Source organism: Mytilus edulis, chromosome 5 (assembly GCF_963676685.1).
Source record: "Mytilus edulis chromosome 5, xbMytEdul2.2, whole genome shotgun sequence".
Taxonomy (NCBI): Eukaryota; Metazoa; Mollusca; class Bivalvia; order Mytilida; family Mytilidae; genus Mytilus; species Mytilus edulis.
The window spans coordinates 29050041-29075785 of record NC_092348.1 but is presented as its reverse complement, the minus strand read 5'-3'; the positions used below and the strand labels follow the sequence as shown (position 1 = coordinate 29075785).

Genomic DNA, 25745 nt, shown 5'->3' with positions numbered 1-25745 from the left:
TTCTTTGCAAAGCGTACTGATCTGTATACTTTTTGAACTAATATGGTTTTATTTTATTCGCTCAAGGCTAGCTGATTTTATATATTTAAAAATGAGATGACTCAGTTTAATTCAAACGATATTGAATTATCAGAAGCTGTAAAACGTATGGTAAAAAACAAATGTTTTCATGATTATTTTCGTGGCGAGAGTTGTTGCTACGGGCGTCATCTGTTTTACCGGAAGTAAACAATCAGTTGTCAAGAAAAAAAGTAATCCCGGCATGACCTTTTCCAGTGAATAATGACCTGATCAGCGGCCAATGAAAATATTGGAAATTTACGAGATAAGCCAATCAAATTAACGTAATTTTTACGGTGTGATACGAAAAATATCTATTCACGTGGGAGTTAGATAGCTTAAGGATTCCACATTTCACTGAAGATACTTCAAACAAAATTTTAAATGAAGAAAAATCAATCAGATTTATGATCTGTTTCCAATAAATTATCTGATGCGGTTCCACAAATGCTCATCTCAGGAGCGAAATATACACTGAGTGCCAAACATTTTAAGTGTGTAGTTTTGTTAATATCCTACCTTTCTGAGGGTTGTGGAGATGATGGGAGATCAACCCATTTGACAGTTTTAATCCTGTCATCCCAAGCTGCAATCTGTGAAAACAATATTAAGTGAATTAGTTACAGCACTGAAGGGTTCTATAATCATCATTATCATTGATATGCCAACATTTTAGGAAGATATTAACATGAATCATCATATCACACAGCATAAAATGCATAAAGTTAAAATAAAATGTTAAACCACGGGGGGGGTCTCTTCCTATATAAAGGTATATACATATGTGCCGCTGGAATGGGTCCCTTTTTTGATCCGTCAAATATATCAATGGGGTGCAATTTTACCGAGGAAATATATCAATAGGTAGTAATTGACTGATTGGAGGTACTATTTGAGCTGATAAATATATGAATGGGTTATGATTTCGCTGTAAAATATGTGTATAGGTAGGGATTTCACAATTATTCAATATATGAATGGGGGGTGTTTTTAAAATCCCAGCTGCACACCTGTACCCAAAATCCCATGTTGAGACCCCCCCGTGTGTTAAACATAGATTTATCAATCAACACAGTTATAGTGATCATGACTAACCCCATCATCAAACAACAAAGAAGAGAAGACACCAAGGGACATTTAAAGCTCATCAGTTGAATAGATGTTGATAATGCCATGGCAAAAATCCTGAAGTCTGAGTAACACAAACCAGACCAAAAACTGCAAAGCTTTTGAATCTCACCTGATCAATTGGTTTATCATATTTGATCTTTGTGACTTTACAGTTGACAGCCTGTTCTGTGAGGGTTTTGGCAGCATCTGACTTGAATGAGACAGTCACATCTTTACTACTATTTGGATGAAGATGACCTAATGTAGGTGTGAACTTTAGATTGGCATTTTCTGGCCACTGGAGACGGTAGACATCTGTCTTGGAGTTGTTGGTCATTGAGAATGACAAAGTACAGGATTCATTCACATAAATATCACCAAAGTTTATCAGATTTGGTTTGGCAGCTGAAAAAATACTTTTACATTTAAAGGGTGTATCTTGAACAAATACTGTAAATCAATGCATTTTTTAAATGATAAATAAAATGTAAATTGATGAACATGGTTTCACTGTTAAAACATGTTTGTTTTTTAAATATTTTTTTATTGCATTTCTTCATATGAAATTATTGATCCCATTTTTGGTCAGTCATCAATATAATGACAAAATAAATGCAGGTATTATTTTTCCTGGATGAAGAATCTCTTAACTAAATTTTAATCTGTAAGCAAATACTTGTAAATAGCAAGTCTATTTTATATGCTGTGCAAATTAGTATTATAAACAGACATCTTCTATTTTATATTTACCTGCAATATCATCATCTGGCAATGCACTATCCTCGCCAGCAACAACTTCTGGCTCAAACGGCTGACTGACACTATGAATATTGTCTAGAGTTATCTCATCTTCATAACCTTCACCGACCATTTGAATGATTGAGTCTTCATACTGATTATCAATCACAGTCAGTTTGATATGCGCCTGTGACCTCTGAACTGATGATGGTTTGAAGATGACATTGAAGTTAGCCACCTCCCCTACACCTACAGATACAGAGGCTGTATGAGGTCTCTTTGTATCCTCATAATCATTTTCCATTACAGCATTGGTATCAGTGCCAGGTCTTATTTTGAACACATTATCAGGATCCATCAAATCTAAATCAACCTGAAAAACAAGTACCAAATAGTATTATAAGAAGACTTCATAAGATTAATGTTGTTTTCCCATTTTCTATTCAATGTGTTTGATCTTTGTGGGTCATATTTAAACATGTTTGAATCAAACTGCTATTTTGATTTGTTAATTAATTGTGAGGTTCAACTTAATTTGACTTACTTTACTTGGCAGTGTTCCATCGTTGATCAATGTAAATGGCAGTATTTGTGTTCTTCCTACTAAATTCTTCTTAAACAATAATATTGTCTGACCCATCTTGTTCCTCATTGTGGGTTTCTGTACAGTGATCCTTGGGAGGTTACCGTCACCAGCTACTTCAAATATCAATGATTTACCCTTGGTCTGACCTTCTAAAGCAGCCTCAAATTGTGCAGTGAAATTCTATAAAGAAAGAAAATTCATTTATTTTCTAGACAAAATCTATGTATTGTTATAAAAAAATTACATAATTAATAATATCATACAGAAGCTTAATCATAAAAAGTGCATAAAAAAAAAGTATATTTATACCAAACTTTTCAAAACATATTAAAATATACCTTAAGTTGTCTGACGAAAATTCAGAAAAGAAACTTTTCTTACATGTAAGGATAAATTGTTCAAATCAAGCTTCTTTATAAAGTTTATCATTCAACTGCAAAAAACCTAATTAATGGAGGTTTGAAATGCATCTCATTCAGGGAAATTTTTTTTTGGTATACATGCTATACCCTCAATTTTCAGGTGGGATATTGTGAATCAGATCAGATGTAACAAATCTTACCTGCATAGAGGGTGGTGTGAATGTCACCGTTGCATACACATGGCTGTGGTGTGATATCTGTGCCCTGGGTGGGTCTACTTCAAATATATCTTGATTCTGTCCAGCTCTTTTAACATTGGTTGGTTTGACAGAGAATACAACATCACACATTACTTTGTTTGTGTTACAGATCTTGAACCTAGCCTTAGCCTTGCGTCCAATGATAACATTGTTAAATATAAATTTATTCTCATCCTCCGCATAAACTCCACCATCAGTGTAGAGATCTCCCTGTGATAAAAAGTCAAGAAAATTAATTTAACTACGTTTCCTTGTTTATTTGTATCAATCTGTATCAGAACAACAAAAAGTTGATCAAGTCTTCAGGGGAAAATTAATAGGACTTGCTATGAAAATTATAGTAGCATTTACACCTTGCCTAGACCCTTGGCGATTTAGAACTTGTCATATGGTTCTACATGTCTGTTGAAGTTAGCATTTTGTTAGGCTGCTGTCTCATTGATGTTAACCTTACATCTTCTTTCATTTACATTCACTAAATTTAAATTACTGAATGCAATAATAAGTTAACTAACTAGCTTGCCACAGGCATTAATTAAAACTAAATTCTTAAATACCCTAATAACAAGAATGTGTCCACAGTACAGGGATGACCCACTCCCACTATCATTTTCTATGTTCAGTGGACGATGAAATTAGAGTCAAAAATCTAATTTGGCATTGAAATTAGAAAGATCATATCATAGGGAACATGTATACTAAGTTTCAAGTTGATTGGACTACAACTTCATCAAAAACTACCTTGACCAAAAACTTTAACCTGAAAATTGCACTTTCATTTTCTAAGTTAAGTGTACAATGAAACAGGGGTCAAAATTCTAATTTGGCATTTAAATTAGAAAGATCATATCATAAGGGAACATGTATACTAAGTTGATCAGACTTCAACTTCATCAAAACCTATCTTGACCAAAAACTTTAACCTGAAGCGGGACAGACGGACGAACGGATGGAAGGACGGATGGATATACGGATGGACGTACGGAAGGACGGATGGACGTATGGAAGGACTATCGTAGGTGGGGCATAAAAACTGAAGAGAGTAGGATATCTATGCACAACCATTACAGATATTTTCTTCTTAATTTTAGGAATAAACCCTACCAAATGAATTTCAAATCAATTCATTTTTCAGAGTTTAGGGTGACATCCATTTTCTATCAACTAGTTCACAATTTTTTTCTTCTGCTCTTTTGTTGGGATGTTGTTCTTTGACACATTCCTGTTAATATTTTCTATTTTATTTACCTGATTACTATGCTGCCAAATGCTGAGATTTTTGACAATTCTATGTTCTTCAAAGATAGAACCAATAAACCTCTGTTCTATGGTACTTATAGAAGGAATACACACTTCAGCTAACAGTCTGTAGGGTATACCACCTGGATGGTCATTAGGATCACGATCAACTACATCAATACATATTTCCTAAAACAGATATGCCATACCATTATTGTAAGTAGATATTAAAATGTTAATATTGCTACATAATTGAACAAATCCTTATTTACATAAAAATGTTACAATAGCAAATTGTTCATATTATAAACAAATTTAAATGATTAATAGTTATTCTAATAGCAGGAAATAATTAATTACTATACATTTTAGAAACAACCAAGTGGGTTTAACCCAGATTGGGTGTTTCTTATTTATACCAGGGTATTATATTCAATGGTAAAGGATAGATCTAAATTATTAGAGAGCATTTTCACCAATTTTATTTAATTCTATGTTTAAGCATTAAGAATGCTGGATATTCAATTTCTTTTAATGAGATTTTATAAAGTGAATAGAAATCCACTAGTAGTATTTTTTAGAAGACCACATGCAAGGGAAACAACTCACCTCATCTCCTTTTCCCTCTTGTTCTGTGATACAATCTACATTGATAGTTATAGAGCCACCTACAATGACAGTTCCACTGGTAGGGGAGACAATAAACATTCCAAACTGTTGCCTAGCAGCACCACCTTCAGCTCTGTATGAAAATAAAAGATATAAGAGCTGTCATGAATTCTTTTGTTATAATATAGGAAATTTTCACAATTTCATCTTTTTCATCGATATAATTTCAAATGAAAATGATTTTGCTTACCTCTAGGATAAATTTCATTTTTTTTTTAGTTTTGATGTGATTTCCTGCTTGAATGTCTCCTAGATTTTGTAACTGTTATCATTAATTAATAGCATGTGGTAGCACTGAGAGCTTATGTAATTTTTAAAATTCCCTACATGCACGTGATTGAAAAAACCTGTAGCAAAGGAACAGCATTTTTATTGCTGTTCTTCATCTTAAAGTCACAGAAATTAGTACTGATTGTCAGCAGCATGCATTTGTGGAGACAAACCAGTAACCTGCTATGGTACTTATTGTCAATTGGGCATGCTCATGAAAATTGAGACTTTAAAACAGACTGTATCCTAAATATTTTGTTTTCTAATGACTATTGTGCTCTATAAGTGCTCTGTGAAATTGTCAGACATACCAATTCTTGTGTTTTGTGTTCTTTAAATATCAATCAAGTGAATCTGATGTTATATTATCAAACAAGTAAACAAAAATGACTTATTACTAATGTGCACAAAAATGTGCAAATACTTCATTTCAAGTACTTATATTGATCTTTGGTATTTTCATAACACTCTTTTTTCTTTGGATTACAAATAACTTATATCAGATACATACACAATGGACAAACAGTTCACTCAATAAGCAATGCTGGTGATATAAATAGCATAGAACCATATCCAAAATATTGCATGCTAGAAATTGGTTAGTTATTTGTTAGAAAAAGAAAAGCATTAATAAGTGAAAAAGTTATGAGTTATTCTTGCTAAAGACAACCAAGAATGTAAAAACAATTTTTACTGTACTTCTATTTAAACAGGTTTTATTATTGAAAAGTATGTCAAGTTAAACAAATGTTGAATGAAACAAATTATAGATATAAAATCAATGAGATGTGGTATGATTGCCAAAGAGACAACTATCCATCAAAGTTCAAATGAATTGGTTGAAAGTCTGAAATTTAGTAATAAATGCTGTACTTAGCTTTTAAACCATGCACATTAGACTTTTTTTTTTACAAAAGTTAGAAAAACCACACCAAAGAATCCTTGTTTATCAAACATATTAAGGGAAAGATAACAAGAATAACTCATAAAGTGAATGCATATACCTGCCACGTTTAGCATTAGGTGGAACCGAGGACATTTGAGCTCGTGAAATTCCTGCAGCCAGCATAACTTGACTAGCATTGTAGTCGCTAGAGAGAAATATAGGTAATAGTGATATATGGTTATAGAAATCACTGCAATCAAACAAACCACATGCCAATCTTAAAAGTTGTCTAAAAAAAATAAAAAAATAAAAATTCCTTATAATGACAAGTTTTGAACAAGTTTGAAACAAACATGTTCCCATAATCTCAACATTTATGTTGTTTAATCAACAATGACTCTTTTTTTCTATAACCCCTTCCCCATTTTAGGATTATTAAAAAAATCTGAGGCAAAATTGATAAATGTGTCTGCTTTCTAATAAGATTGACATGTCTGCACTAGGAACTATAGTTAGTATATATGTTAGCTACAGAATGAATATTAGTCAACTCAAACAAATGAATGAAGATCATTGCTTCCAGTAAGGTTAAAAAAATGGTTAAAAATGTGTGTAATAGGACTTGTTTTTAAGACAGCTTTGATTATAGCCTTCAAATATCAGTAGATTGAAATCAAAATTAAAGTTCAGGAATCATGAAAGAACAGTCAAATCTTCAGTTTCACAATTTTCTAAGCACAAATATTTGGTAAAAACACTAGTAATTATACAGACATATGTACCGTACTCTAATCTCTTATTTCCGTGCATGCTTATAAGTTAAAATTTGATAAGAATTTCAAAATCGTATTTTGCCAACACACTAGGGACATATTTTCTATATGAATAAAAGTGAAGTAAATTATAACATAATCTAATTCTCCAACTGATTATTAGTAACATTATTTCTTCACTTTTCAAGTACATTCTAACATGCTGAAATGTATAACCATGCTTTATAATATAATCAAAAACATGGAAATACTGAAGTCTATTTTACTGTGGGGGGTCCGTAGGATACTCCCTTTAGGTTACAACAACAAATGGAAGTTTTTAATGACCTTGACTGGCTATACAGCCCTTGCACAGTCAGAACATTTAGGTTACAGTTGTCTTTGGTCAACTGTCATTTTTAGAACATTTAGGTTACAGTTGTCTTTGGTCAACTGTCATTTTTAGAACATTTAGGTTACAGTTGTCTTTGGTCAACTGTCATTTTTAGAACATTTAGGTTACAGTTGTCTTTGGTCAACTGTCATTTTTAGAACATTTAGGTTACAGTTGTCTTTGGTCAACTGTCATTTTTAGAACATTTAGGTTACAGTTGTCTTTGGTCAACTGTCATTTTTAGAACATTTAGGTTACAGTCGTCTTTGGTCAACTGTCATTTTTAGAACATTTAGGTTACAGTTGTCTTTGGTCAACTGTCATTTTTAGAACATTTAGGTTACAGTCGTCTTTGGTCAACTGTTATTTTTAGAACATTTAGGTTACAGTCGTCTTTGGTCAACTGTCATTTTTACGCACTTTGAATTAAGCTTCAAAACTTTTAAATGTCACAAGTCACAGGTAATCTTAAATAAGATGTCAGGTCGCAAAGATGTCTGCAAAAAAGAAGGTCACAGGCTGGAGTTGACCTTGTTGGGTCGAATCTTGACACAGGAGACTTGAATGTTTTAATTATACATGCATTACCGAGGATTTGAGTGTTTCAATCATACATGGATTAGAATACTGAGGACACTATTTCAATAAAATTTGTATGGAATACTGAGGACTTTAAAACTATTGTTAAAATAATAGAATACAGAGGACTTAACTGTTTTAATCATACATACATTAGAATACTTAGGACCTTGTGTCATAAGAATATTGAAACTTGATTGTATTGATTACATCAGCAATAGAAAACGGAGGACATAATTTAAGTCACATAATTCATATATGGAATCAATGCCATCAATGTTTATGAAAAAGTTAAGATATTCATAAATTCGGTTAGAAAATTTATTGGAAGCTTTATATCAAAGACTTTTTTTACAGTGAATTAATATTAATATAGTGAGATGTGCAAAGTGAAACGAATAAGGCAAATATAACTTTTTCTTCTAAAAAATGTTTTTTTGGGGATAGAAGACAAATTGTATCTTGTTTTACTATTCAAAATATCATTGCATATAACCATATTATTTTTCTTTAGGTTTTATACAAGAATATCTTAAGCAAAGTACTGTCATACTGGAAACAAACAATATGAACATAATCCATGCAAATCTGAAACTGTTGCTATCATGCACAGAAAACAACATAATTTTGATATATTTTCATTATTGAAATTGCATGCAAACTGCAAAAATATATAAAGTAGACAGATACAAATTACATTTCAATTTTTCCACAAGTAAACGTCAAATTCATAAAGTTGAATAAAAAATAATTAACAAAAAAAGTCAAAATTATTTCTCAAATATTGAATCATATCCTTACATTATCAAATTCAAAACATCATTTATGAACTGAGAATTGTTTATATGTATAACAGGTATTAGTAATAAACAATTTATATTTGAAATCCCAAATACTAGTAGTTACATACTGATTAAGGCATAAGAGAGCATGCAGAATTGTTCGGCAGGTTTTTTGACAAATGTAAAATCTGTTAATTTAATTGTTAATTTGTTATACAATACTAAAAATCAAAGAATTTATAATTTCAATGGTTAAAATTATCAAATTTACATTGCAAAATGGATAAGTGCCAGATTTCATATTTGCCAAAAAACCTGCTTTACAGTGTACTATATTTAGCATCCACACATCATATTGTTAGTGAAACAGAAGTGAGAGGGTGGGCTCAACAACTAACCTGACGGAATCTGTTTTCTTAGGCTTAGCTACAGATCTTCCAGAACTTGATCCATCACGGGATTTGCTTCGTTTGCTGTCCTTCACAGGGCTGAGTAAGATGTATACACAAATTTGTTTATGTTTGTGGTGACAAGGGTATCAAAGAAAAAGTTGATGAACATGCATTTACTCTTACAACAGTGCCAAATAAAACAAAATTTTAAGATCAACAAAAAACTGAAAAGTCACATGCACTGGGGAAAAACATGCAGATTACTATGCTCTATTTTAAAAGTGACCAATTAAACTTAAAAAGAAAATCAAAAATAAGGAAGCTGAAAGAAACTGTATAGGACCCCAGATCTAGAATAATTGAATATAACTAACATTGAAATTGGTTCAGTACTTATACCTATAGTTCTTATCTTCTTTTCTTTGCTTGGTTTCAAGCTCTGGTATTTGGCTAAGAAGTAAGTATTCTTTTACATTGAAATAAGTATTGTATTATTTTTTTTTAAGGAAGTTGCCAGATATAGAAAGGTAGATACTTAGAAATGAAAAGTTTTTTTAAGGAATTATTTTTGTGAGTTAATTTTGGTCTGTATTTTTAAAAGCTAAGTTTTTCCAAATTTTGATAGTATAAATTTAAGAATATAGAGAATAGTTAGTACTTGTGTTCATGTTACCAAATCCAAATAGGAAAAACCCAATCACAATTTAAAAAATAATAATATACCATGTGACAGTAATGTTGTAAATTGATTAAACTGTTTCCCTGTTCTACATTGGTGGGACCAGTGAAAGGTGAAAACAGAAGCAGAAGCCGTGATCCCTGTATATATTGGAGTGCAATATACAATGTAATTTCTTATACTTACGGACGATTTCCACGACCTCCTGCTTGTTTGTCTTCCTTTTGCATCTTAGATATGATGAACTTGAAATCAAACTCTCCACGATTGTGAATTTCAAATCTACTTTGACCTTCTTTCTTGTTATTGATGAGTAATGAACCAAAGTTAATATCATTAGCTGGCTGTATCTCGTACCTTAAATATAATAGTGATATTCTAATCAATGTTTATTGTAAAGTACTTTCTCATGTTGTAAAATAAAAACAAACATTTAACACAAAACTGAAACAAAATGTCTCATTTTTCAAGTCTCATCTCAAAACAAAACTGATAGATACTTCTGATTTTTTCTTAAGCTGCATATTCAAGAACTTTTTATGTTGTAATCCTTGAAATTAATTTCACTGCTTTTGAATTTTCAATATGAAAATAAACAACATACTGTAAACCCACTTATTTTCACGGATACTTTATTTCGCGTTTTATCCTTTCTAGTTCACTTCGCGGCTATTTAATTTCGCGATTTTCTATTTTCTTGATTTAATTAAATAAGGAAAGGTACAAGTCTTATAAATTTGCGACAATTACATTTGGCTTTATTTATCTTTACGCAAAAATCTCGAAAATAAATCGCTCGCGGAAATAAAATGATTTACAGTATATATGATTGGTTCGAATGCATGATTTATTCGGCCAAGGAGTTATATTACAAGTATTTCAGCAATGACAATTTTGTTCTATATGATATCAGAAAGACCCCTTAATTTCACAATTTAAATGATTAATCCTTAAGTCTGCATGTTTACAGTACTGAAAATGTTTATGGGTGACCCTTGTTAAAGTAATACTGTGGATTCATTTATTTTCATGGGTACCAATGTTCATGGATTGAGGAAAACTGCCATTTTCCCAAAGTCGGCATATATTCCTACAGAAAATTGTCATTAGTTGGATATTGGAATTCGTGGTTCCAAGTATCCACGAAATCTACGAAAATGAGTATCTAACAATAATAATAAATCCACAGTACAAAAAAAAAATAACTTACTTAGGGAACAACACCTTAGCAGATACTTTGATTGGTATAACACCAATGATTTCTCCCTCATCACCAACTTTCAAGTCAATGACCTGGCAGCTGAGGATTGGTTGATCTTTGATGACTAGTTCCTTGTCAGATTTGAATATGATAGTAGGTTGTGTTGGCCTATCAGCAGACGATAGATTACCATGATCTGGTGTAATGGTAAACAGAGAGGCAGCATTAGGATTGGCTGGGTCACAGTCCTTCTTGATGAAACTAAAAAATATAAAATATGAATGAAATGTCATATCTATTAATAATTAACTTCTGCAAATCTACAGGTGTCTTCTTTTATTTTTGTTTAGTTTTGTTTGGTTAGTTTATTCACAATATTAGAATTCTGACAACAAAAATAACAACTTCCATATGTAATTGTATAAAACAAGAATAGTATATTGCATTTAATGATTTCCATGTAGTACAGATAGTGTGTAATGAAAAGGTAGAAAGTTGGACTGCGACTAAAAAGGAGAGTAGAGCAGAAATTTTGCAATATAATAGGTCAAATATGGACACCTCAAAGAATAACTGCAAGAGTTGTTTCTTTTTAAGTGCAAAAGCAAAAGAAGTCCAGGTAACTATATTTCCTTCTCTTATTCTTATACGATTTATCCTTTTCCTGACATGCTGATTATCTTTACTTTATCAAATTGTAGTTTGTTTGATCTCAAGTTCTTCATTGCTAAAAGTTCTATTATGACATCAAATTTTCTTGCTTTCATCTGAATTTCCTATTGTGACGAGCCTCATGTTTTAAATTTGAAAATTTTACTGTCTCCAGTGGATAAATCTTGTATCACACTCATTACAGTGGTAGAATCTATGCCAGTTAACAGTTTGGTGTAGGTATCGTAATTATACATGGTTAATGCCACTTACTTATATCCAACTTCATATTTCCCTCTGTTTTTCAAAGCACAAGTACATTTCTTTTCTTCACCAACATGTATGATACCAAGGTCAAGGCCACCACCATCTGAACCATGGTCTACAAAGATTAAAAATCATTAAATATAGAATCAGATTTATACTCGAAAGAAGATGAAACAAAATGGGAGATAGAGTCAGTCTATGTTTTTTCTTTTTTTCTTAAACTTTGTTGGTTATTGTTGTGGATGGATTTTGGTGCAGATTTAAACTATTTTTCTAAAGTATTATAATTAAGATAAATATATTGGGGTATTCAGCGATCACAATGTCATGTTTTCAGATTTAAGATTCACTGCTTAGGGCTATTCCATTTAAATGTATGTGGGAGGGTAGGAAGGGACATTCCTACAACCAAGAACCATATTTTAGATAATATTGCATAATGATAATAGTCGCATACTGAAAAAAGAACCATGAACCACATTCAATAATTAAACTTCCCTTACTACCCTCTCACATACATTTTAATGGAATAGCCCTTTTAAAAATTCTAGTTCTTACCTCCCTTGTTGTTGAAACTCATATCAACACTGATATCATAAGGTTCATAATGTACGGTCAGATTCTCTGTGGACAATGGATGAACACCTTCTTGATCATGTATCTATAAAAATAAATATTCATACAGTATAAAGATATAGTCATTTGTTGAAATAGATATCAGAGATTTTTCTTGCATTCCCCAAAACTGACTACACAGTGGAACTTAAAGTCCAAAAAATATTATTGTCTATTTAAAGCAAATTGATCAACATACAAATTCATCATGAATTTTTTCAACCCAGCAAAAATAAATGACAAACAAAGAACACAAACATTGTCTTCAATAACCTATACAAATGTTACTAAATCAGCAACATCTAAAACAGCCTTTTGTGTGTACCTTTTATACATACAACCACAGTCGACTCCACTTTATTGCAAACCGCTTAATAGCATAATTCGGTTAATTGCATACTTTTCTCCTGCACAAAACCATTTCGCATTCATCTAATGTTAAATTGTCCGGTTATATACATAGCCTTACAAGTGGCCTTTCGGTAAATTGCATAGAAAATACTCGCCAGCTAGATATCCTTAGCTAAAACTGACATTGACATTATATTTTATTTCTTACCTCCAATCTGATTTTCTTCTGTTGAGTTGTATTAAGAGGTTTCATGGCCCTGAAGTAAGCATGTAGTGGGTATTCTTGTAATGGGTCTATAACACCATGGTCAGCTGACAATGTAAAATCATCACCTAACTGTTCAATCCCCGTCACCTTCCATACCACTGGTAACTGGGTGTTGTTCCTCATGTGAATTGTTCTTATCTCTTTTCTACAAAATTAAAATTTTATAACTTTACTTGGTAAGTTAGTAATAAAACATTCTGTTCTAAACCATTCAATTGAAGATTTTTTTTTTCTTTTTCTAAAAGATAACAATCAGATGATATGGCTTTTTCAGCTCTTTGGTGGGTTGTTGTCTTTTTGACACATTCCCCATTTCCATTCTCAATTTTGTTTTGAAGCTGTATTGAAATTCTACCTAATATTCTTTGCTTTAAAGTTTGAAATCATCTGTGAATTTCTATACCTTTACATTGCAGATAAGCCATTAAATAGAATATTTTTCAAAGCCAAATGTCACTGCTTGTTACTGACTTTCAGTATGCACAACAGCATATATATGTATATATAAAAGATTTGAAACAAACGCAAAATGACCTAAAGAGAACAGGTCAAGGTCAGTTCAATAGTATCCATAAATGAAACAACACGGCTAAGACAAGCAACAAAAACATACCTATACAACCTAACAGATTCAAATCTAAAGTCCTTGGTGTTCAGATCAAGTTCAGGATTAAATGAATCACATGCTATCTTAAATACAACTGGTTCAGGATTCTCCCTAATACAACACACAATGGAGTCATCAATCCTGCCTACTTTACAAGGGTACGCCCAAATCGTAAGCTTCTGGCTCTCTCCAGACTTAAGCAACATAGTTGGTGGTTCTAAAATGAATGTTTCACTCTTACTGTCTTTGAAGAAGCAGAAACTGATATCAGCCTCCAGTGGGGATGTATTTGTTACATTTAATTGTTCCATGTATGCTGGATGCTTGCCTTCTTTGTATCTGAAATAGATATCAAAAGATTATTGAATACTGAAACGTATATCATAAGTTTTCTTAAATGCTATCAAATAAACATATCATCTACCATATTTTCATGACAAATTCTTTATGTTTATTATAAGTACAAGTTAGGTTCACTTTTTTTTTTTTTTATAGTAAAAATGATTTCAATCATCCATGGAATAGATCTGACAACAAAAAATCCTCTACATTACAGGATATTATTACTAACACCTCAATTGTTCATTTTAAAACCTAAAGGACTATGTATATGTAATTATATTGTTTGAATTGAACAAACTAAAATATTGTTTAACTGGTTAAATATCCAAAGGTTAAACACTACTGTTCTAACATATGCTTTTGAAAAATAAAATAGAATCGTCAAAAAGCTGAATTTCAATCGTCAGACCAAATAGTTTATGAACATCTTGTAAAACATCCCTTTAATTTAATTGACAATTCTCCTGTTATATCGTCATAAAACTTTGTTATTTCAAATATGCATGCTTGTGGTATGTTGACTTTAATATCAAATATACTCAGAGTACAATTACTTACCCAGTTCTTGGTCTTGAGTTCAATAAGGGTCCAAATTCAAATGTTTCTGTGGATAAGATGTATTTCTTATGGCAAATTTCATTTGTCTTCTTGGTCTTCTTACGACTTGGGAAAACAATTCTATAAAAAAAGAAGATGTATTTGATATATAATAACAGTACTAGTGTTATAGCCAGAAAAGGATTGCATAAATAAGTCTTGTTCATTGGTATATTTCAGGACTCAGGAAATTTTATTGAATTTTTTTTTGTCATTATTTAAAACCAATTTATTATCATTATTATATGATTCCAGCTACTCAGTGACTGGTTAAGAACTCAAGCAACATTCTCTGATGAAACATTATATCTACAACATGTGACGTAACACATGGTAACCATATATTTTAAATGCTTGACTACAACGTAGTTAATTTAGTGGATACAAAATGTACCAAGGTTTTAGGGTTAAAAATCCTGGTATCTGTCTCAAATAAATATTCATTTACTGTATAGCAATAGACTGTATCATTGAAGGTCAACTCACCTTGGCTCCCTACTTATTGATGGGAATGCACACACTCCTCTACAAAATAACTGGTATCTGCGACGTGTACCAACAATCTCAAAGTTAAGGGTCTGATCAAACTGACCAAGTTCTTCTGACTGGAAACGTAGACGTACCACAACTTCTCCATTAGCGGGTACAATCCAGCGGAATATTGTTAGTCTGTACGAAAAAAAAGTATTTGTGTAAGTTGTAGGTACATAAATAGTCGACTTATGATCTTGAACAATTTTTTTTTTATTCATTTAAACAATACTATATTTTTTCAATAATTTAGTGAAAAAAGGTAAAACAGAGACAGCTTATGCAGAGCTTCATTAATTTTTCCTTTTTAATATCATATTTTATTTATTTCTAGAAATGACATTTGATAGAAAATATTTAAAAATACCATAAGTGAACAAAAGGCAAGCTGGTTGAAAGGGCAAGGACTATCAAAACAATATTTCGGCAATAGAAAGTCATGAAATGTTAATTTGAACACTGTTAAAAGAAGACAATTGTTAAATTATTCTGTATGTAGTTGGTATACATAAACATGATGAAGGCTCTCCTTCCGATGAACTCAAATGGCTTATGGATAAATAAATTTCGGTAAACATGGCTTCTCTTTTACCGTTTTCTATAGATATTTACTAAATAGAATTTACAGGTTGTTTAAGTTTTAACAAAAATTAACTGAAAGAATAAAAATTTTCAAAATTTTTACTAAATGGGTTGTCTTTCTTTGGCCTGTAAAACGAAAAACCATGTTCTGAAACATTTTACCTTAGTAATGATAAAATCATTCCATGCTCTAATTGTAGTATTTATTATTTACTTGAAACGAAATCAGTTTAAACACACCACACATTACTAAATTAAAAAAAATGTGCATGAAGCAGTGAAAAATGCATTTGAAAGCAACATTCACACAAACTGTGTTTATTCTCAAAAAATGAAGGTGTGCATTCAATAATGTGGACAATGCTTAATTAAAATGATTATGTGTACAGTTTCCTTTCCTGTTAAGAGAAGACTAGATAGAGTTGAAATTTAATAATTAAATCTCAGATAATGCAAAAAAGCCATGAACAATATGAAATTTCACGTAAAAGATATTGAAATGAAATAAACCAAATTACAGCTGAAAAGTTAACTATATACAAATTTCTAATTAACTATAGTGTGACATATTCAAATCCATATTAAAGAACTGTCTTCCTTCACATGATTCAGAAATTGTGTAAGCACAAGTAAATGAAGAAAATCTAGTTAATAGGGTAAACTGCACATGTAGAGATGTGATATGAGAGCCACGGCCATGTTTATGTATACCGATGTCCTACTTACTTGGGAGTTTTGGAATCTCCAACAGCCATCCCATCCCCTGACATACTGTAAGGAGAGACATGCAAGCTAACTAGAGTGTTAATATACAATTGGTTTAAACTTTGTCAGCTAAAACTTAAGTTTAAGATCTTTACATCATTCTACTATATGGCAATCAAAGATTACAAGGAAAATTATATAATTTTTAATGGTATAGAATCTACCGTTTTAGAAAATTAAAAAATAATTCTTTTTTTCTATACTCAAGATGTACAATACTGCCCTATACCCCAGATGGCTAATCCCCAGAAAAATTTACTACACAGTAGATATTACTTAATCCTCAATGATTATCTGAACTTTCAGACAAAAATGTTTTTATTTTTAATAAATTTATTTTTGACAGAACAACTTTGCCACTTTTAGCCAAATCGATGCAATACCTGTTCCACTTAAGCTGAAGCTGCTAAGTTTTTTTGGTAAAGTTAGTTAGTGTCAGACTATGTCTGTTTATGTTAGTGATCATGCATGAAAAGACATAAAACAGTTAAGATTTGATGTAGTAATTAATGACGTTTCAATGAAGAAATGATTAGTCTTTGACAAGATAATTCACAGTGTTTAAGTATACATATATACAATATTAAAAGTAAACATTTCAAACGAGGACGAAGAAGATAATAGAAGATGAATTATATAGCAAGAGTTAACATACAGGAAAAACAGGATATAAGGTTATTTGTCAAAATTGTTGGAATCATATTAATCAGAGATAACTAACATTTTGTTTGAAATTATTGGGTCATTTTAATAAATATTGAAAAATTTTGAACATTATGTGGTTGAATGCAAGGTATTTCTTCACAAACATGTAGGATGTCAGAGAAAGGTAACGAAAAGCACAACATCCCTCACATGACCTCATTTTTTTAACAGCTATTCTGTGATATGCCATGTTAAGACCATGACCTTTGACATTGAATTCAATATTGGGCCTCATAATCCTTGTGTAGTGACTGTCATTTGTTTTGTTTTTTGCCGATAAGATTTTGTTTGACACTTGACCTAAGTTTGACTTGAAACAAACTGGATCCATACCTTGTACATGATAAGTATATGTACCAATGTCAATCAATTTATCAAATATATTTGTTGCTGACAAAGATTTAGATAGAAATTATAGACAACTAATGTATGTGGTTTCAATGTGAGGGCATGTTGAGGCAATATGAAGAAGATATGAACACAAAGATAGAACTTGAAGAAGAAATTCACACTTGTATGTACTTTATGCAGTAGTCTAGCTACACTCAACTATTTTTCATTTACATAGTGAAATGTCATGCATCTATTGTTTACCGTGTTCATGATAGTGTGTGTACTACACAAATTTTTTACACATGCAAAAGTCATACATATTAACTGCAGCAATAAAATAGATTATTATTTTCCTGCCCCAAAACGAGTAAATATACCTAGTCCAAAATCCTGTATTAAATTATATTGAATTACATATGTACATATTAATACTCCTAAAATGCATAAAAGGCACACAAAAACATACCTGATATTGTCGCCATCAGAGACAGGAGTTACTGCCCCTGGTGGTGGAGATTGTACATTAACAGATGGACGTCTTTTTTCTGTCTTTGATGTTGATTTTCTCTCTGCACTTTTCTTTCTTTCTCCTTTAGCTGTATCTTTTCCTCCAGATTTGTCCTTAGAAGCCTTACCCTTAGTGGGTGTGGTATGATCCTCCTTACCCTTGTCTGGGGTCACAGATTTCTCTTCCTCAGGTTCTGTTCCACTGCTTTCGGGTACACCAACATTTCTAAAAAAAAATGTATTATTATTTTATGATATCTTAGTATATATCATTATCCTATCTATTGCATAAAATATCAACATTCACTATCAAAGCTTCAAACTTTTTATTTCTAATGCTAGTTTTTAATTCTTAAAGGGGCTCACGGGTATAACTAAATTTTTGTTTTTAAATATAGGATTTCGCTATTTTTTTCTAGAAATAAACTTTATCCTATACTTAATAGAAAAATAAATTAAAAGGATAGGGTCACCGTTCATTTAAGCTCACAATCTGCCTTCGAAAGAAGCATGCATTTTTGTTAAGTTACTTTTTTTCTGTTGAACTAATAGGAGACAAAAAGTTGATGTCGAAATAAAAAAAAAACTTAATTACAGAAATCGCTTAAATTTTACAATAGTTAGTTTGAGTGCAGCTTATTTGAAAAAAAAATAATAAAAAATATAGGTTACCTATGAGTTAAAAATTATATTGCAATTTTTTTCATCAAAGGGAGATAATTTGGAGCTTTTTCAATGATATAAACATTTCAAAAGTCATCTGAGGCCAAAACGAATTGATTTTTTAACCATATCATAAAGTAACAATTAATAAATAGTGTAAGAAATAAAAATTTGTAATGAAAAAAAAAATGTTTCAATTTTTGCTGAATTTTTATACCCTCGATCCTCCTCAAGTTTCTGAGATTTGATCTCTAATTCCACCGATATACCCATTTTCATCCAACCATGTAAATAAGTCCTTACAGAGGACTTTCAGAAATCTATGTGTGGTTGTCATTATTTCATTTTTTGCCCAATAAGGAATTGGACAAAAGATCTTCAGTGGTCTCTGTTCTTCGAAACATTTCAAATCAAAGGGAAATAACAATGAAAGAAACAACTTGACACTTGGTAGAATACTAATCTATCATCATGATCATTACAAACATATGTTGACCTTCAAATGTCATTCTTGATTTGATTGTGATGTTGCCTTTGAATTGACATCAACCCCATACATTAATTAGAATTCCAATATAAAAGAGCTCAATGTAATAACCTTCAATTAAGATAAGTATAAAATATCCTATACATTAATCTACTTACGGATCATCAGCGGATGAGGCAATGAATATGTATCTCCCACCAAATTCACTGACAGGTGGAGCTTTTCTCTTCACTGGATATGGAATTACACTGAAATCAGCTGGTGGGGGAACAGGTGGTCCTTTTGGTCCCATACCTAGACCGTCTAATACCTGTAATTATATTTAACACATTATTTATAGCTGAACATGATTTTTTGATATTTTGATATAAGAATGCCATCTTGTTAATCAAGTTTCAATACTCTTGTTCATTCACAATAACACTCATAAAAACATAATCCTCTCTAAAAATCATACACTCTGGAAATCAAACTCATGTAACTCTGATGATATTAATAAAACTAAGTAAAAACTTATCCTTTAGTAGTAATTTGACTTCTTGTATAAAACTACATTAACTAAAAAATCCAAAGAATGAGCACATATGAATAAATGAATCAATTTCATTTTTTGGAAAAATACCTTCAGATTTTATTCTATTTGTAAACATGGATAAATTTGCATAAAAAATACCCTATTTCATAATATGATTTTAAGAAGACTATTAATACAAATGATGGAAGAAATTGCCAATAAATTGTCCATACCTCCTCCATACTGGGGAATTTGCCACATCCAATAACTTTCTGGTAGACCGGTGTAGATTTGTCTGAACAGTCAACAACAATATGTGGAAGACCTATCCCATCATCCTCTTTCTCTTCAACAACCATTTCCTGTTCTTGACCTTCACCTTGTGCCGCAGCAGCCTAAAAATATGACAAAGTTATTTGAAATTGCACTTTTAAAATACATTTCAGATTTATTAAGATGTTTTAAAAGTTTTTTCTAAAAACAAATCAGTATTACAAGCATGTAGCCACACTTATCTTTTGTGGGATAAGTTCTAAATAGAATCTAGAAGAAAATTTTATTGTTTCTTATTTATAGTGTTTAGACCATACAAGAATAATCAGGGGCGGATCCAGCCATTTTAAAAGGGGGGTGGGGTTTCCAACTATATGTCCCCATTCAAATGCATTGAGCGGCCAAAAAAAAGGAGGGGTTCCAACCCCCAGAACCCCACCCCCCCCTGGATCCGCCAATGATAATTACTAACCTCTTTTGCTGCCTTTTCTTCATTTTCTTTCTGTAACTGTTTTTGTCTTTCTTTTTCTGCTTTTTCTTTATCATGTTTTTCACCTAAAAAAGTTTACAAGAAAAATTAACTTGATAACTTAAAACAAAAGAAAAATCAAAATTATCTTCTTCACTATAATAAAATATTAAGTCTTGTTGCACCAACTAAGATGCCAAATACTGGCGAAGTGATATTTAAAGTTAGTTTAAAACTTTGGTAACTTTGAAGTGGGACAGGCCGAAAATACAATATTTGAAAGCATATCATAGTAGAAAATAGAATTACTTTTGTGTTATGAATTAAAGAACAACAAGACATACCTTTCTTTCCCTTAGATTTGCCAGACTGTGGATGATGTTGTTGATCTTCCTCAGATTTTTCTGATGGAGTTGGAGGTCTCCTTAGTGACAAGGTTGTTCTATCCCAGAATTCAAGCATCTCGTTAATGTCCTTTTGACCATGCTCAAATGTACGGAATCTAGAAGAAAAACAATAATAGTAAAATATTAAACAAAATAACATATTTATTATAATGAATATTTGAATATATTCCTTTATTTTAGATGATATTTTATTTAAACTACTTCTCAACAGATCTTCAATCTAACAAGTTTTTACTATTGCTGAAATTTCTTAGATGAAGACATTATTCAAAATTACAATGACTGAAATGTTAGTAAACATTTGCTATACAAACCTCTGCATCAGAAGAATGTCCGATTCCTTTGGTACTTCTTTTGGTTGTTCTTCTGCTGAAACATCAACTTTCTCTTTGTCTCCCTTTTCTTTTCCATCCTTCTTACCATCCTTCTTTTTCCCTTTCCTGTAATATTTCAAAAAATGTACATGTATATTGTAATGACACTGAGTTTCTTTAAAATATCATTGGTTATTTCTAAATTGGTTATGTTGATTTGAAGGGTTTATCTTCTCTCTCCCATTTTCTTATCTATTGCTTTACAAAATTACTTTGCTAAATAATAATAATGAGCTTTGAATGCAAAGAAACTGAAATAGAGACTAGGTTGCAAAAACTGCTTACACTTTACAACTCATCACTGTCAAGATGATGACATAATATATAAAGACTGAACACTCAGTAATTTGTCTATTTTTCCTCAATAACTTTGACTTTTACTTACTTTCCATCATCAACATTAGAGTCACTCTTTTCTGTTTGGTGAGATTCTGGCCTTTCTATTTGTGATGCCTGTTTACCGACGTGGTGGTCATCGTCTTTACCACCTTTACCCTTGGTAACACGATCCATGCTACTGTTCTTTCCAGCTGGCCCTGTGGGGGCTGCACTTTTCTTTCCATCTTGTTTACCTTCTTCCTTTGCTGGACCTTTTCTTCCTTTTTTCTTAGATCTACAAGAAAAAGATTGAAATTAATATTATGACAGCTAATTTGACCTCCACTCATACAGATTCTTTGTTGCAGTAAATATCACTCATATGTTAAAACAAAATTTGTTACAATTTTTTAAAACATGTGTGTAGATAACTATTTAAAAAGTTGTTAACTGTTGAAAATCAAATTCCTAAGGTTATACAGTTTAATTCAGGTGACTAGACTTAATATACCTAAAGGTCAGCCTGAATGAGGGGGGGATAGGACTCCGGGATTGGGTGTTTTTAAGCTCGGGATTTCGAGATTAACCCTTTTGGGATCCAGGAATTCTTTTTACGAATTTCTGAATGTTGGGATTTAAATTTATTTAAATTCGGGACCTCAGGATTTCGGGATCAGGACTCCTACACCCCACCACCCCTCTTGAATCTTTCAATTTAAATAGATTTACACTAATTTCATAGCTCATGTAACAATCTGAATAGAATTTACCATCAGCAAGTAATTTTTAGACGATTTATTTCTTTAAGGGAAATAATTTACAGTAATCTCAGGTTTCAAAAAAACATTGATAATGTACATTTCTAATAACTTGATGCATGACAATAACTCCTATCAATAAAACAAGTAGTTAAATTAAATTTTAAAAGCTTACTTTTCCTCATCTTGAATTCTTTTGATTTCCTCTTCTCTTTCTCTTTCGATACGTTCTCTTTCCATTCTTTCTTCCATCTCTCTGAAAATATAAAATAGAATACAATTAAAACGCTATCATAAATCAACAGAATTTGGTATCTGGTATATAGTTTGATCTTAACATGCATCTAAAAATATATGAATGAATGAATGAATGATCTTTATTCTCATAAACCAAATACATAGTTACAGAGAAGATATTACAATAATATATATTACATATATAAGATATAGCATGTGTGAAATACAAATTAATATGATATTTACACAAATAACAAATAAACACATAGTTGTACAATACCATCAGGAAAATTTTCAACACATCTTTTTATTCATATAAAATGATGCTATTCCCCTCTTTAAATGTATTTCTCTTATCATTATTTTCATGTACAAACATATGTATCAATTCAATTTCAATACATGTACAACATACTTTCTTATTCTTTCTTTCTTTATATCAAGTCTCTTCCTATCCACAGCAGCTTTTTCTTCTTCTGAGAGAGCATCATATTCATCTTCTGACATTTCCTCCAAACGTATACGATCCTGCTCCTCCTTCAAACGTTCATTCCTCTCTGTAAAAATAGAATGAGAAAGTTAAACTTATAAAAAATTCAGCAATGTAACTTTTATTTTACAATGTATCAATTGTATGCTTATTTTACAGTATTTATAACATTTGATCTCTAATTGCAGTAAAGAGAGGACTTTTAAAGATCTTTTCATATTGTTTCAACTATGCATTTTACATGGGAATAACTTTTAAAATGAAACACATACTTGAATCAATACATTAAGAAAATTGTGGTTTGTTTGAAAATGATTAGACAGCAAATCTTTACAAAAAAGTTGTTAATGTTAATCTATTTTTTTTTTTCTTACAAGAATATGTTATTGCTTTGAAAAACTACAATTTCTACAAACAATTTACCTTTCTCTTCCTGAGATTTCTTCTCTTGTTCTTTTAATTTAGCATAATCCAATTTCAGTGATATAAAGTAAATAAATCTCCTATTGTTCAATGATCTCAGAATAGCATGAGCTGTGGTATATAAATTCTGAGCAAACAATGTCTCAAGTCCATCGAACACTACTCCACGGTGACAGTCATTGAGCTGGAGTCGTTCAGATAATATCTCTACTAACAGATCCTCTGGGAGAACACAGCTCATCAGGCCTTCCTCTCCAGCAACACTGGCACTTACACTTAATCTTCTTGCAATAGGGGCAGCAAGAGGGGGAGGGCTGCTAGGTACCTGAAATAATTTGTGACAAAATGAGTATATATTAACTTGTTGATGTGAGTGTTCCAGCATAGCCAAAATTTTTAAGGTCTGGTACATTCAGGAATGTGCGTATTGTTATGCGTTTACTTTTCTACATTGGCCAGAGGTATAGGGGGAGGGTTGAGATCTCACAAACATGTTTAACCCTGCCGCATTTTTGCGCCTGTCCCAAGTCAGGAGCCTCTGGCCTTTGTTAGTCTTGTATTATTTTAATTTTAGTTTCTTGTGTACAATTTAGAAATTAGTATGGCGTTCATTATCACTGAACTAGTATATATTTGTTTAGGGGCCAGTTGAAGGACGCCTCCGGGTGCGGGAATTTCTCGCTACATTGAAGACCTGTTGGTGACCTTCTGCTGTTGTTTTTTTCTATGGTCGGGTTGTTGTCTCTTTGGCACATTCCCCATTTCCATTCTCAATTTTATGTTGCCTTAGAGACAACCCTATGCCCCTTTTTTGGCAAAATGAATAAAACTGATAGGTTGAAAAAAGGGGTAATGACCATCTTGTAATTGTGTATTTAAATCAAGCACTATCAGAATCAAATTCTAAAACACACTAAAGTCAAAAGCACAGATAACATGACATTGCTAATAAGAAATTCATCACATCAGCTTAAATCTTATCATTTTACATACAAGTAAATTTTTTTAGGTAATATCATAATCAATCCAAAGAAAATATTAAAGATGTTCTAATTTTGACTTATCTTTATTCAATTATCAGACAACACAAAACTAGTTGAGATTTGAAAACTGAAGAACAAATGAATCTCCTTTACAAAAACCATGTTATGTAAATAATAGACTTATGATTAAAATTATTGTGAACAATGCTGAAGAAATTTAATTGAATTGTTCATGCACCCTACTCAAATCATATTTCAACCAATGGTTCTAAAGATCAAAATCTATTTCCTTAGCTAAATAGGAATGCTGCTAAAATAAGTCTATGTTGAATCTGTATATATTTTTTTAATTTCATTGGGTCAATCAAGGGTCACATAATCTTTCTATTTATTAAAACAATAATAAAACCAATCTAAATCAAACTCATGCGAAAAAACTAAAATGGAAACATGCGTAATATATGATGTCACTATTCAACATAAAAAGTAGATAAAAATGAATGATGTTAACCTGCTTCACAAAAAACAAAATAATGCAAAACTGCAAACCAAATAGGCACACTTCTAGGGTTCAAATAAAAGTGGGGAAAAAAATTGATATTGCATAAACTGAACATAAGTTATCATTTATAAAAACTAAAGTAATAATACTATCTCTTCTATAAAACACTTTGGAAACTAACATCTAGTAAGTATAAGAAGATTTTTAAAACATTGTTTTACGTCAAATTTCAAGAAAAAAAGGTAAGCAATAGTTTCCAAAATGTTAGATCTTATGTATATAAATATGCTTCTACATTTCACACTGTGTACCTCCCCACGGCCTTTACTAGGCTTGGTACTGGGTTCTGTGGTTATATGACTTCTACTTCCCATCTGATAATGAGGTTTAATAAACAATGGTAAACATGATTTGATGGTAAATTGTCAAAATAAATGTATACTAATTACAAATTTTTAGGTTTGACACTCATACCACATCTTCTTATATCTAATCACAATTCTTTAATAATAATTTTTTCTTAAATTTCTAGACTTTCTTTCTTTTGGAATTCAAAGCCCCCCCCCCCCCCCCCCCCAAAAAAAAAAGTTAGTTATTCTATCCCCTGAAACTAAAAATATGCTCAAATAATAATGGTAATTATTCATGTCTTGCTTTATAAGACAGGAAAATGACGGTTGTTATCCATTCGTTTGACTTGTTTGAGCTTTTGATTTTCCATTAGATTAGGGACTTTCCGTTTTGAATTTTCCTTGGAGTTCAGTATT

At 31.4% G+C, this 25745-nt stretch overlaps 1 protein-coding gene across 15 annotated transcripts in view; it reads right to left on the bottom strand.

Annotated features, from left to right (window-relative positions):
* Nucleotides 1-25745, bottom strand: part of LOC139523369 (hydrocephalus-inducing protein homolog) — a 67853-nt gene that overhangs the window by 15239 nt on the left and 26869 nt on the right. For 7 of the 15 annotated variants that reach the window (XM_071317291.1, XM_071317293.1, XM_071317298.1 and 4 more), the window contains 29 exons: nt 23494-23818; nt 22996-23137; nt 22519-22599; nt 21653-21880; nt 21208-21333; nt 20831-20988; nt 20490-20572; nt 19978-20139; nt 19389-19540; nt 18040-18306; nt 16497-16541; nt 15144-15326; nt 14619-14738; nt 13725-14057; nt 13052-13256; nt 12436-12538; nt 11884-11992; nt 10969-11220; nt 9945-10115; nt 9479-9529; nt 9086-9175; nt 6299-6385; nt 4965-5097; nt 4365-4544; nt 3057-3326; nt 2453-2674; nt 1921-2281; nt 1301-1575; nt 580-653 (listed from right to left, as the gene is read on the bottom strand). In XM_071317291.1, coding sequence (XP_071173392.1) covers nt 580-653; nt 1301-1575; nt 1921-2281; nt 2453-2674; nt 3057-3326; nt 4365-4544; nt 4965-5097; nt 6299-6385; nt 9086-9175; nt 9479-9529; nt 9945-10115; nt 10969-11220; nt 11884-11992; nt 12436-12538; nt 13052-13256; nt 13725-14057; nt 14619-14738; nt 15144-15326; nt 16497-16541; nt 18040-18306; nt 19389-19540; nt 19978-20139; nt 20490-20572; nt 20831-20988; nt 21208-21333; nt 21653-21880; nt 22519-22599; nt 22996-23137; nt 23494-23818 — 4988 coding nt within the window. The remainder of the gene's footprint in view (nt 1-579; nt 654-1300; nt 1576-1920; nt 2282-2452; nt 2675-3056; nt 3327-4364; nt 4545-4964; nt 5098-6298; nt 6386-9085; nt 9176-9478; nt 9530-9944; nt 10116-10968; nt 11221-11883; nt 11993-12435; nt 12539-13051; nt 13257-13724; nt 14058-14618; nt 14739-15143; nt 15327-16496; nt 16542-18039; nt 18307-19388; nt 19541-19977; nt 20140-20489; nt 20573-20830; nt 20989-21207; nt 21334-21652; nt 21881-22518; nt 22600-22995; nt 23138-23493; nt 23819-25745) is intronic. The other 8 variants (XM_071317304.1, XM_071317294.1, XM_071317297.1 and 5 more) reach the window with 7 other exon arrangements.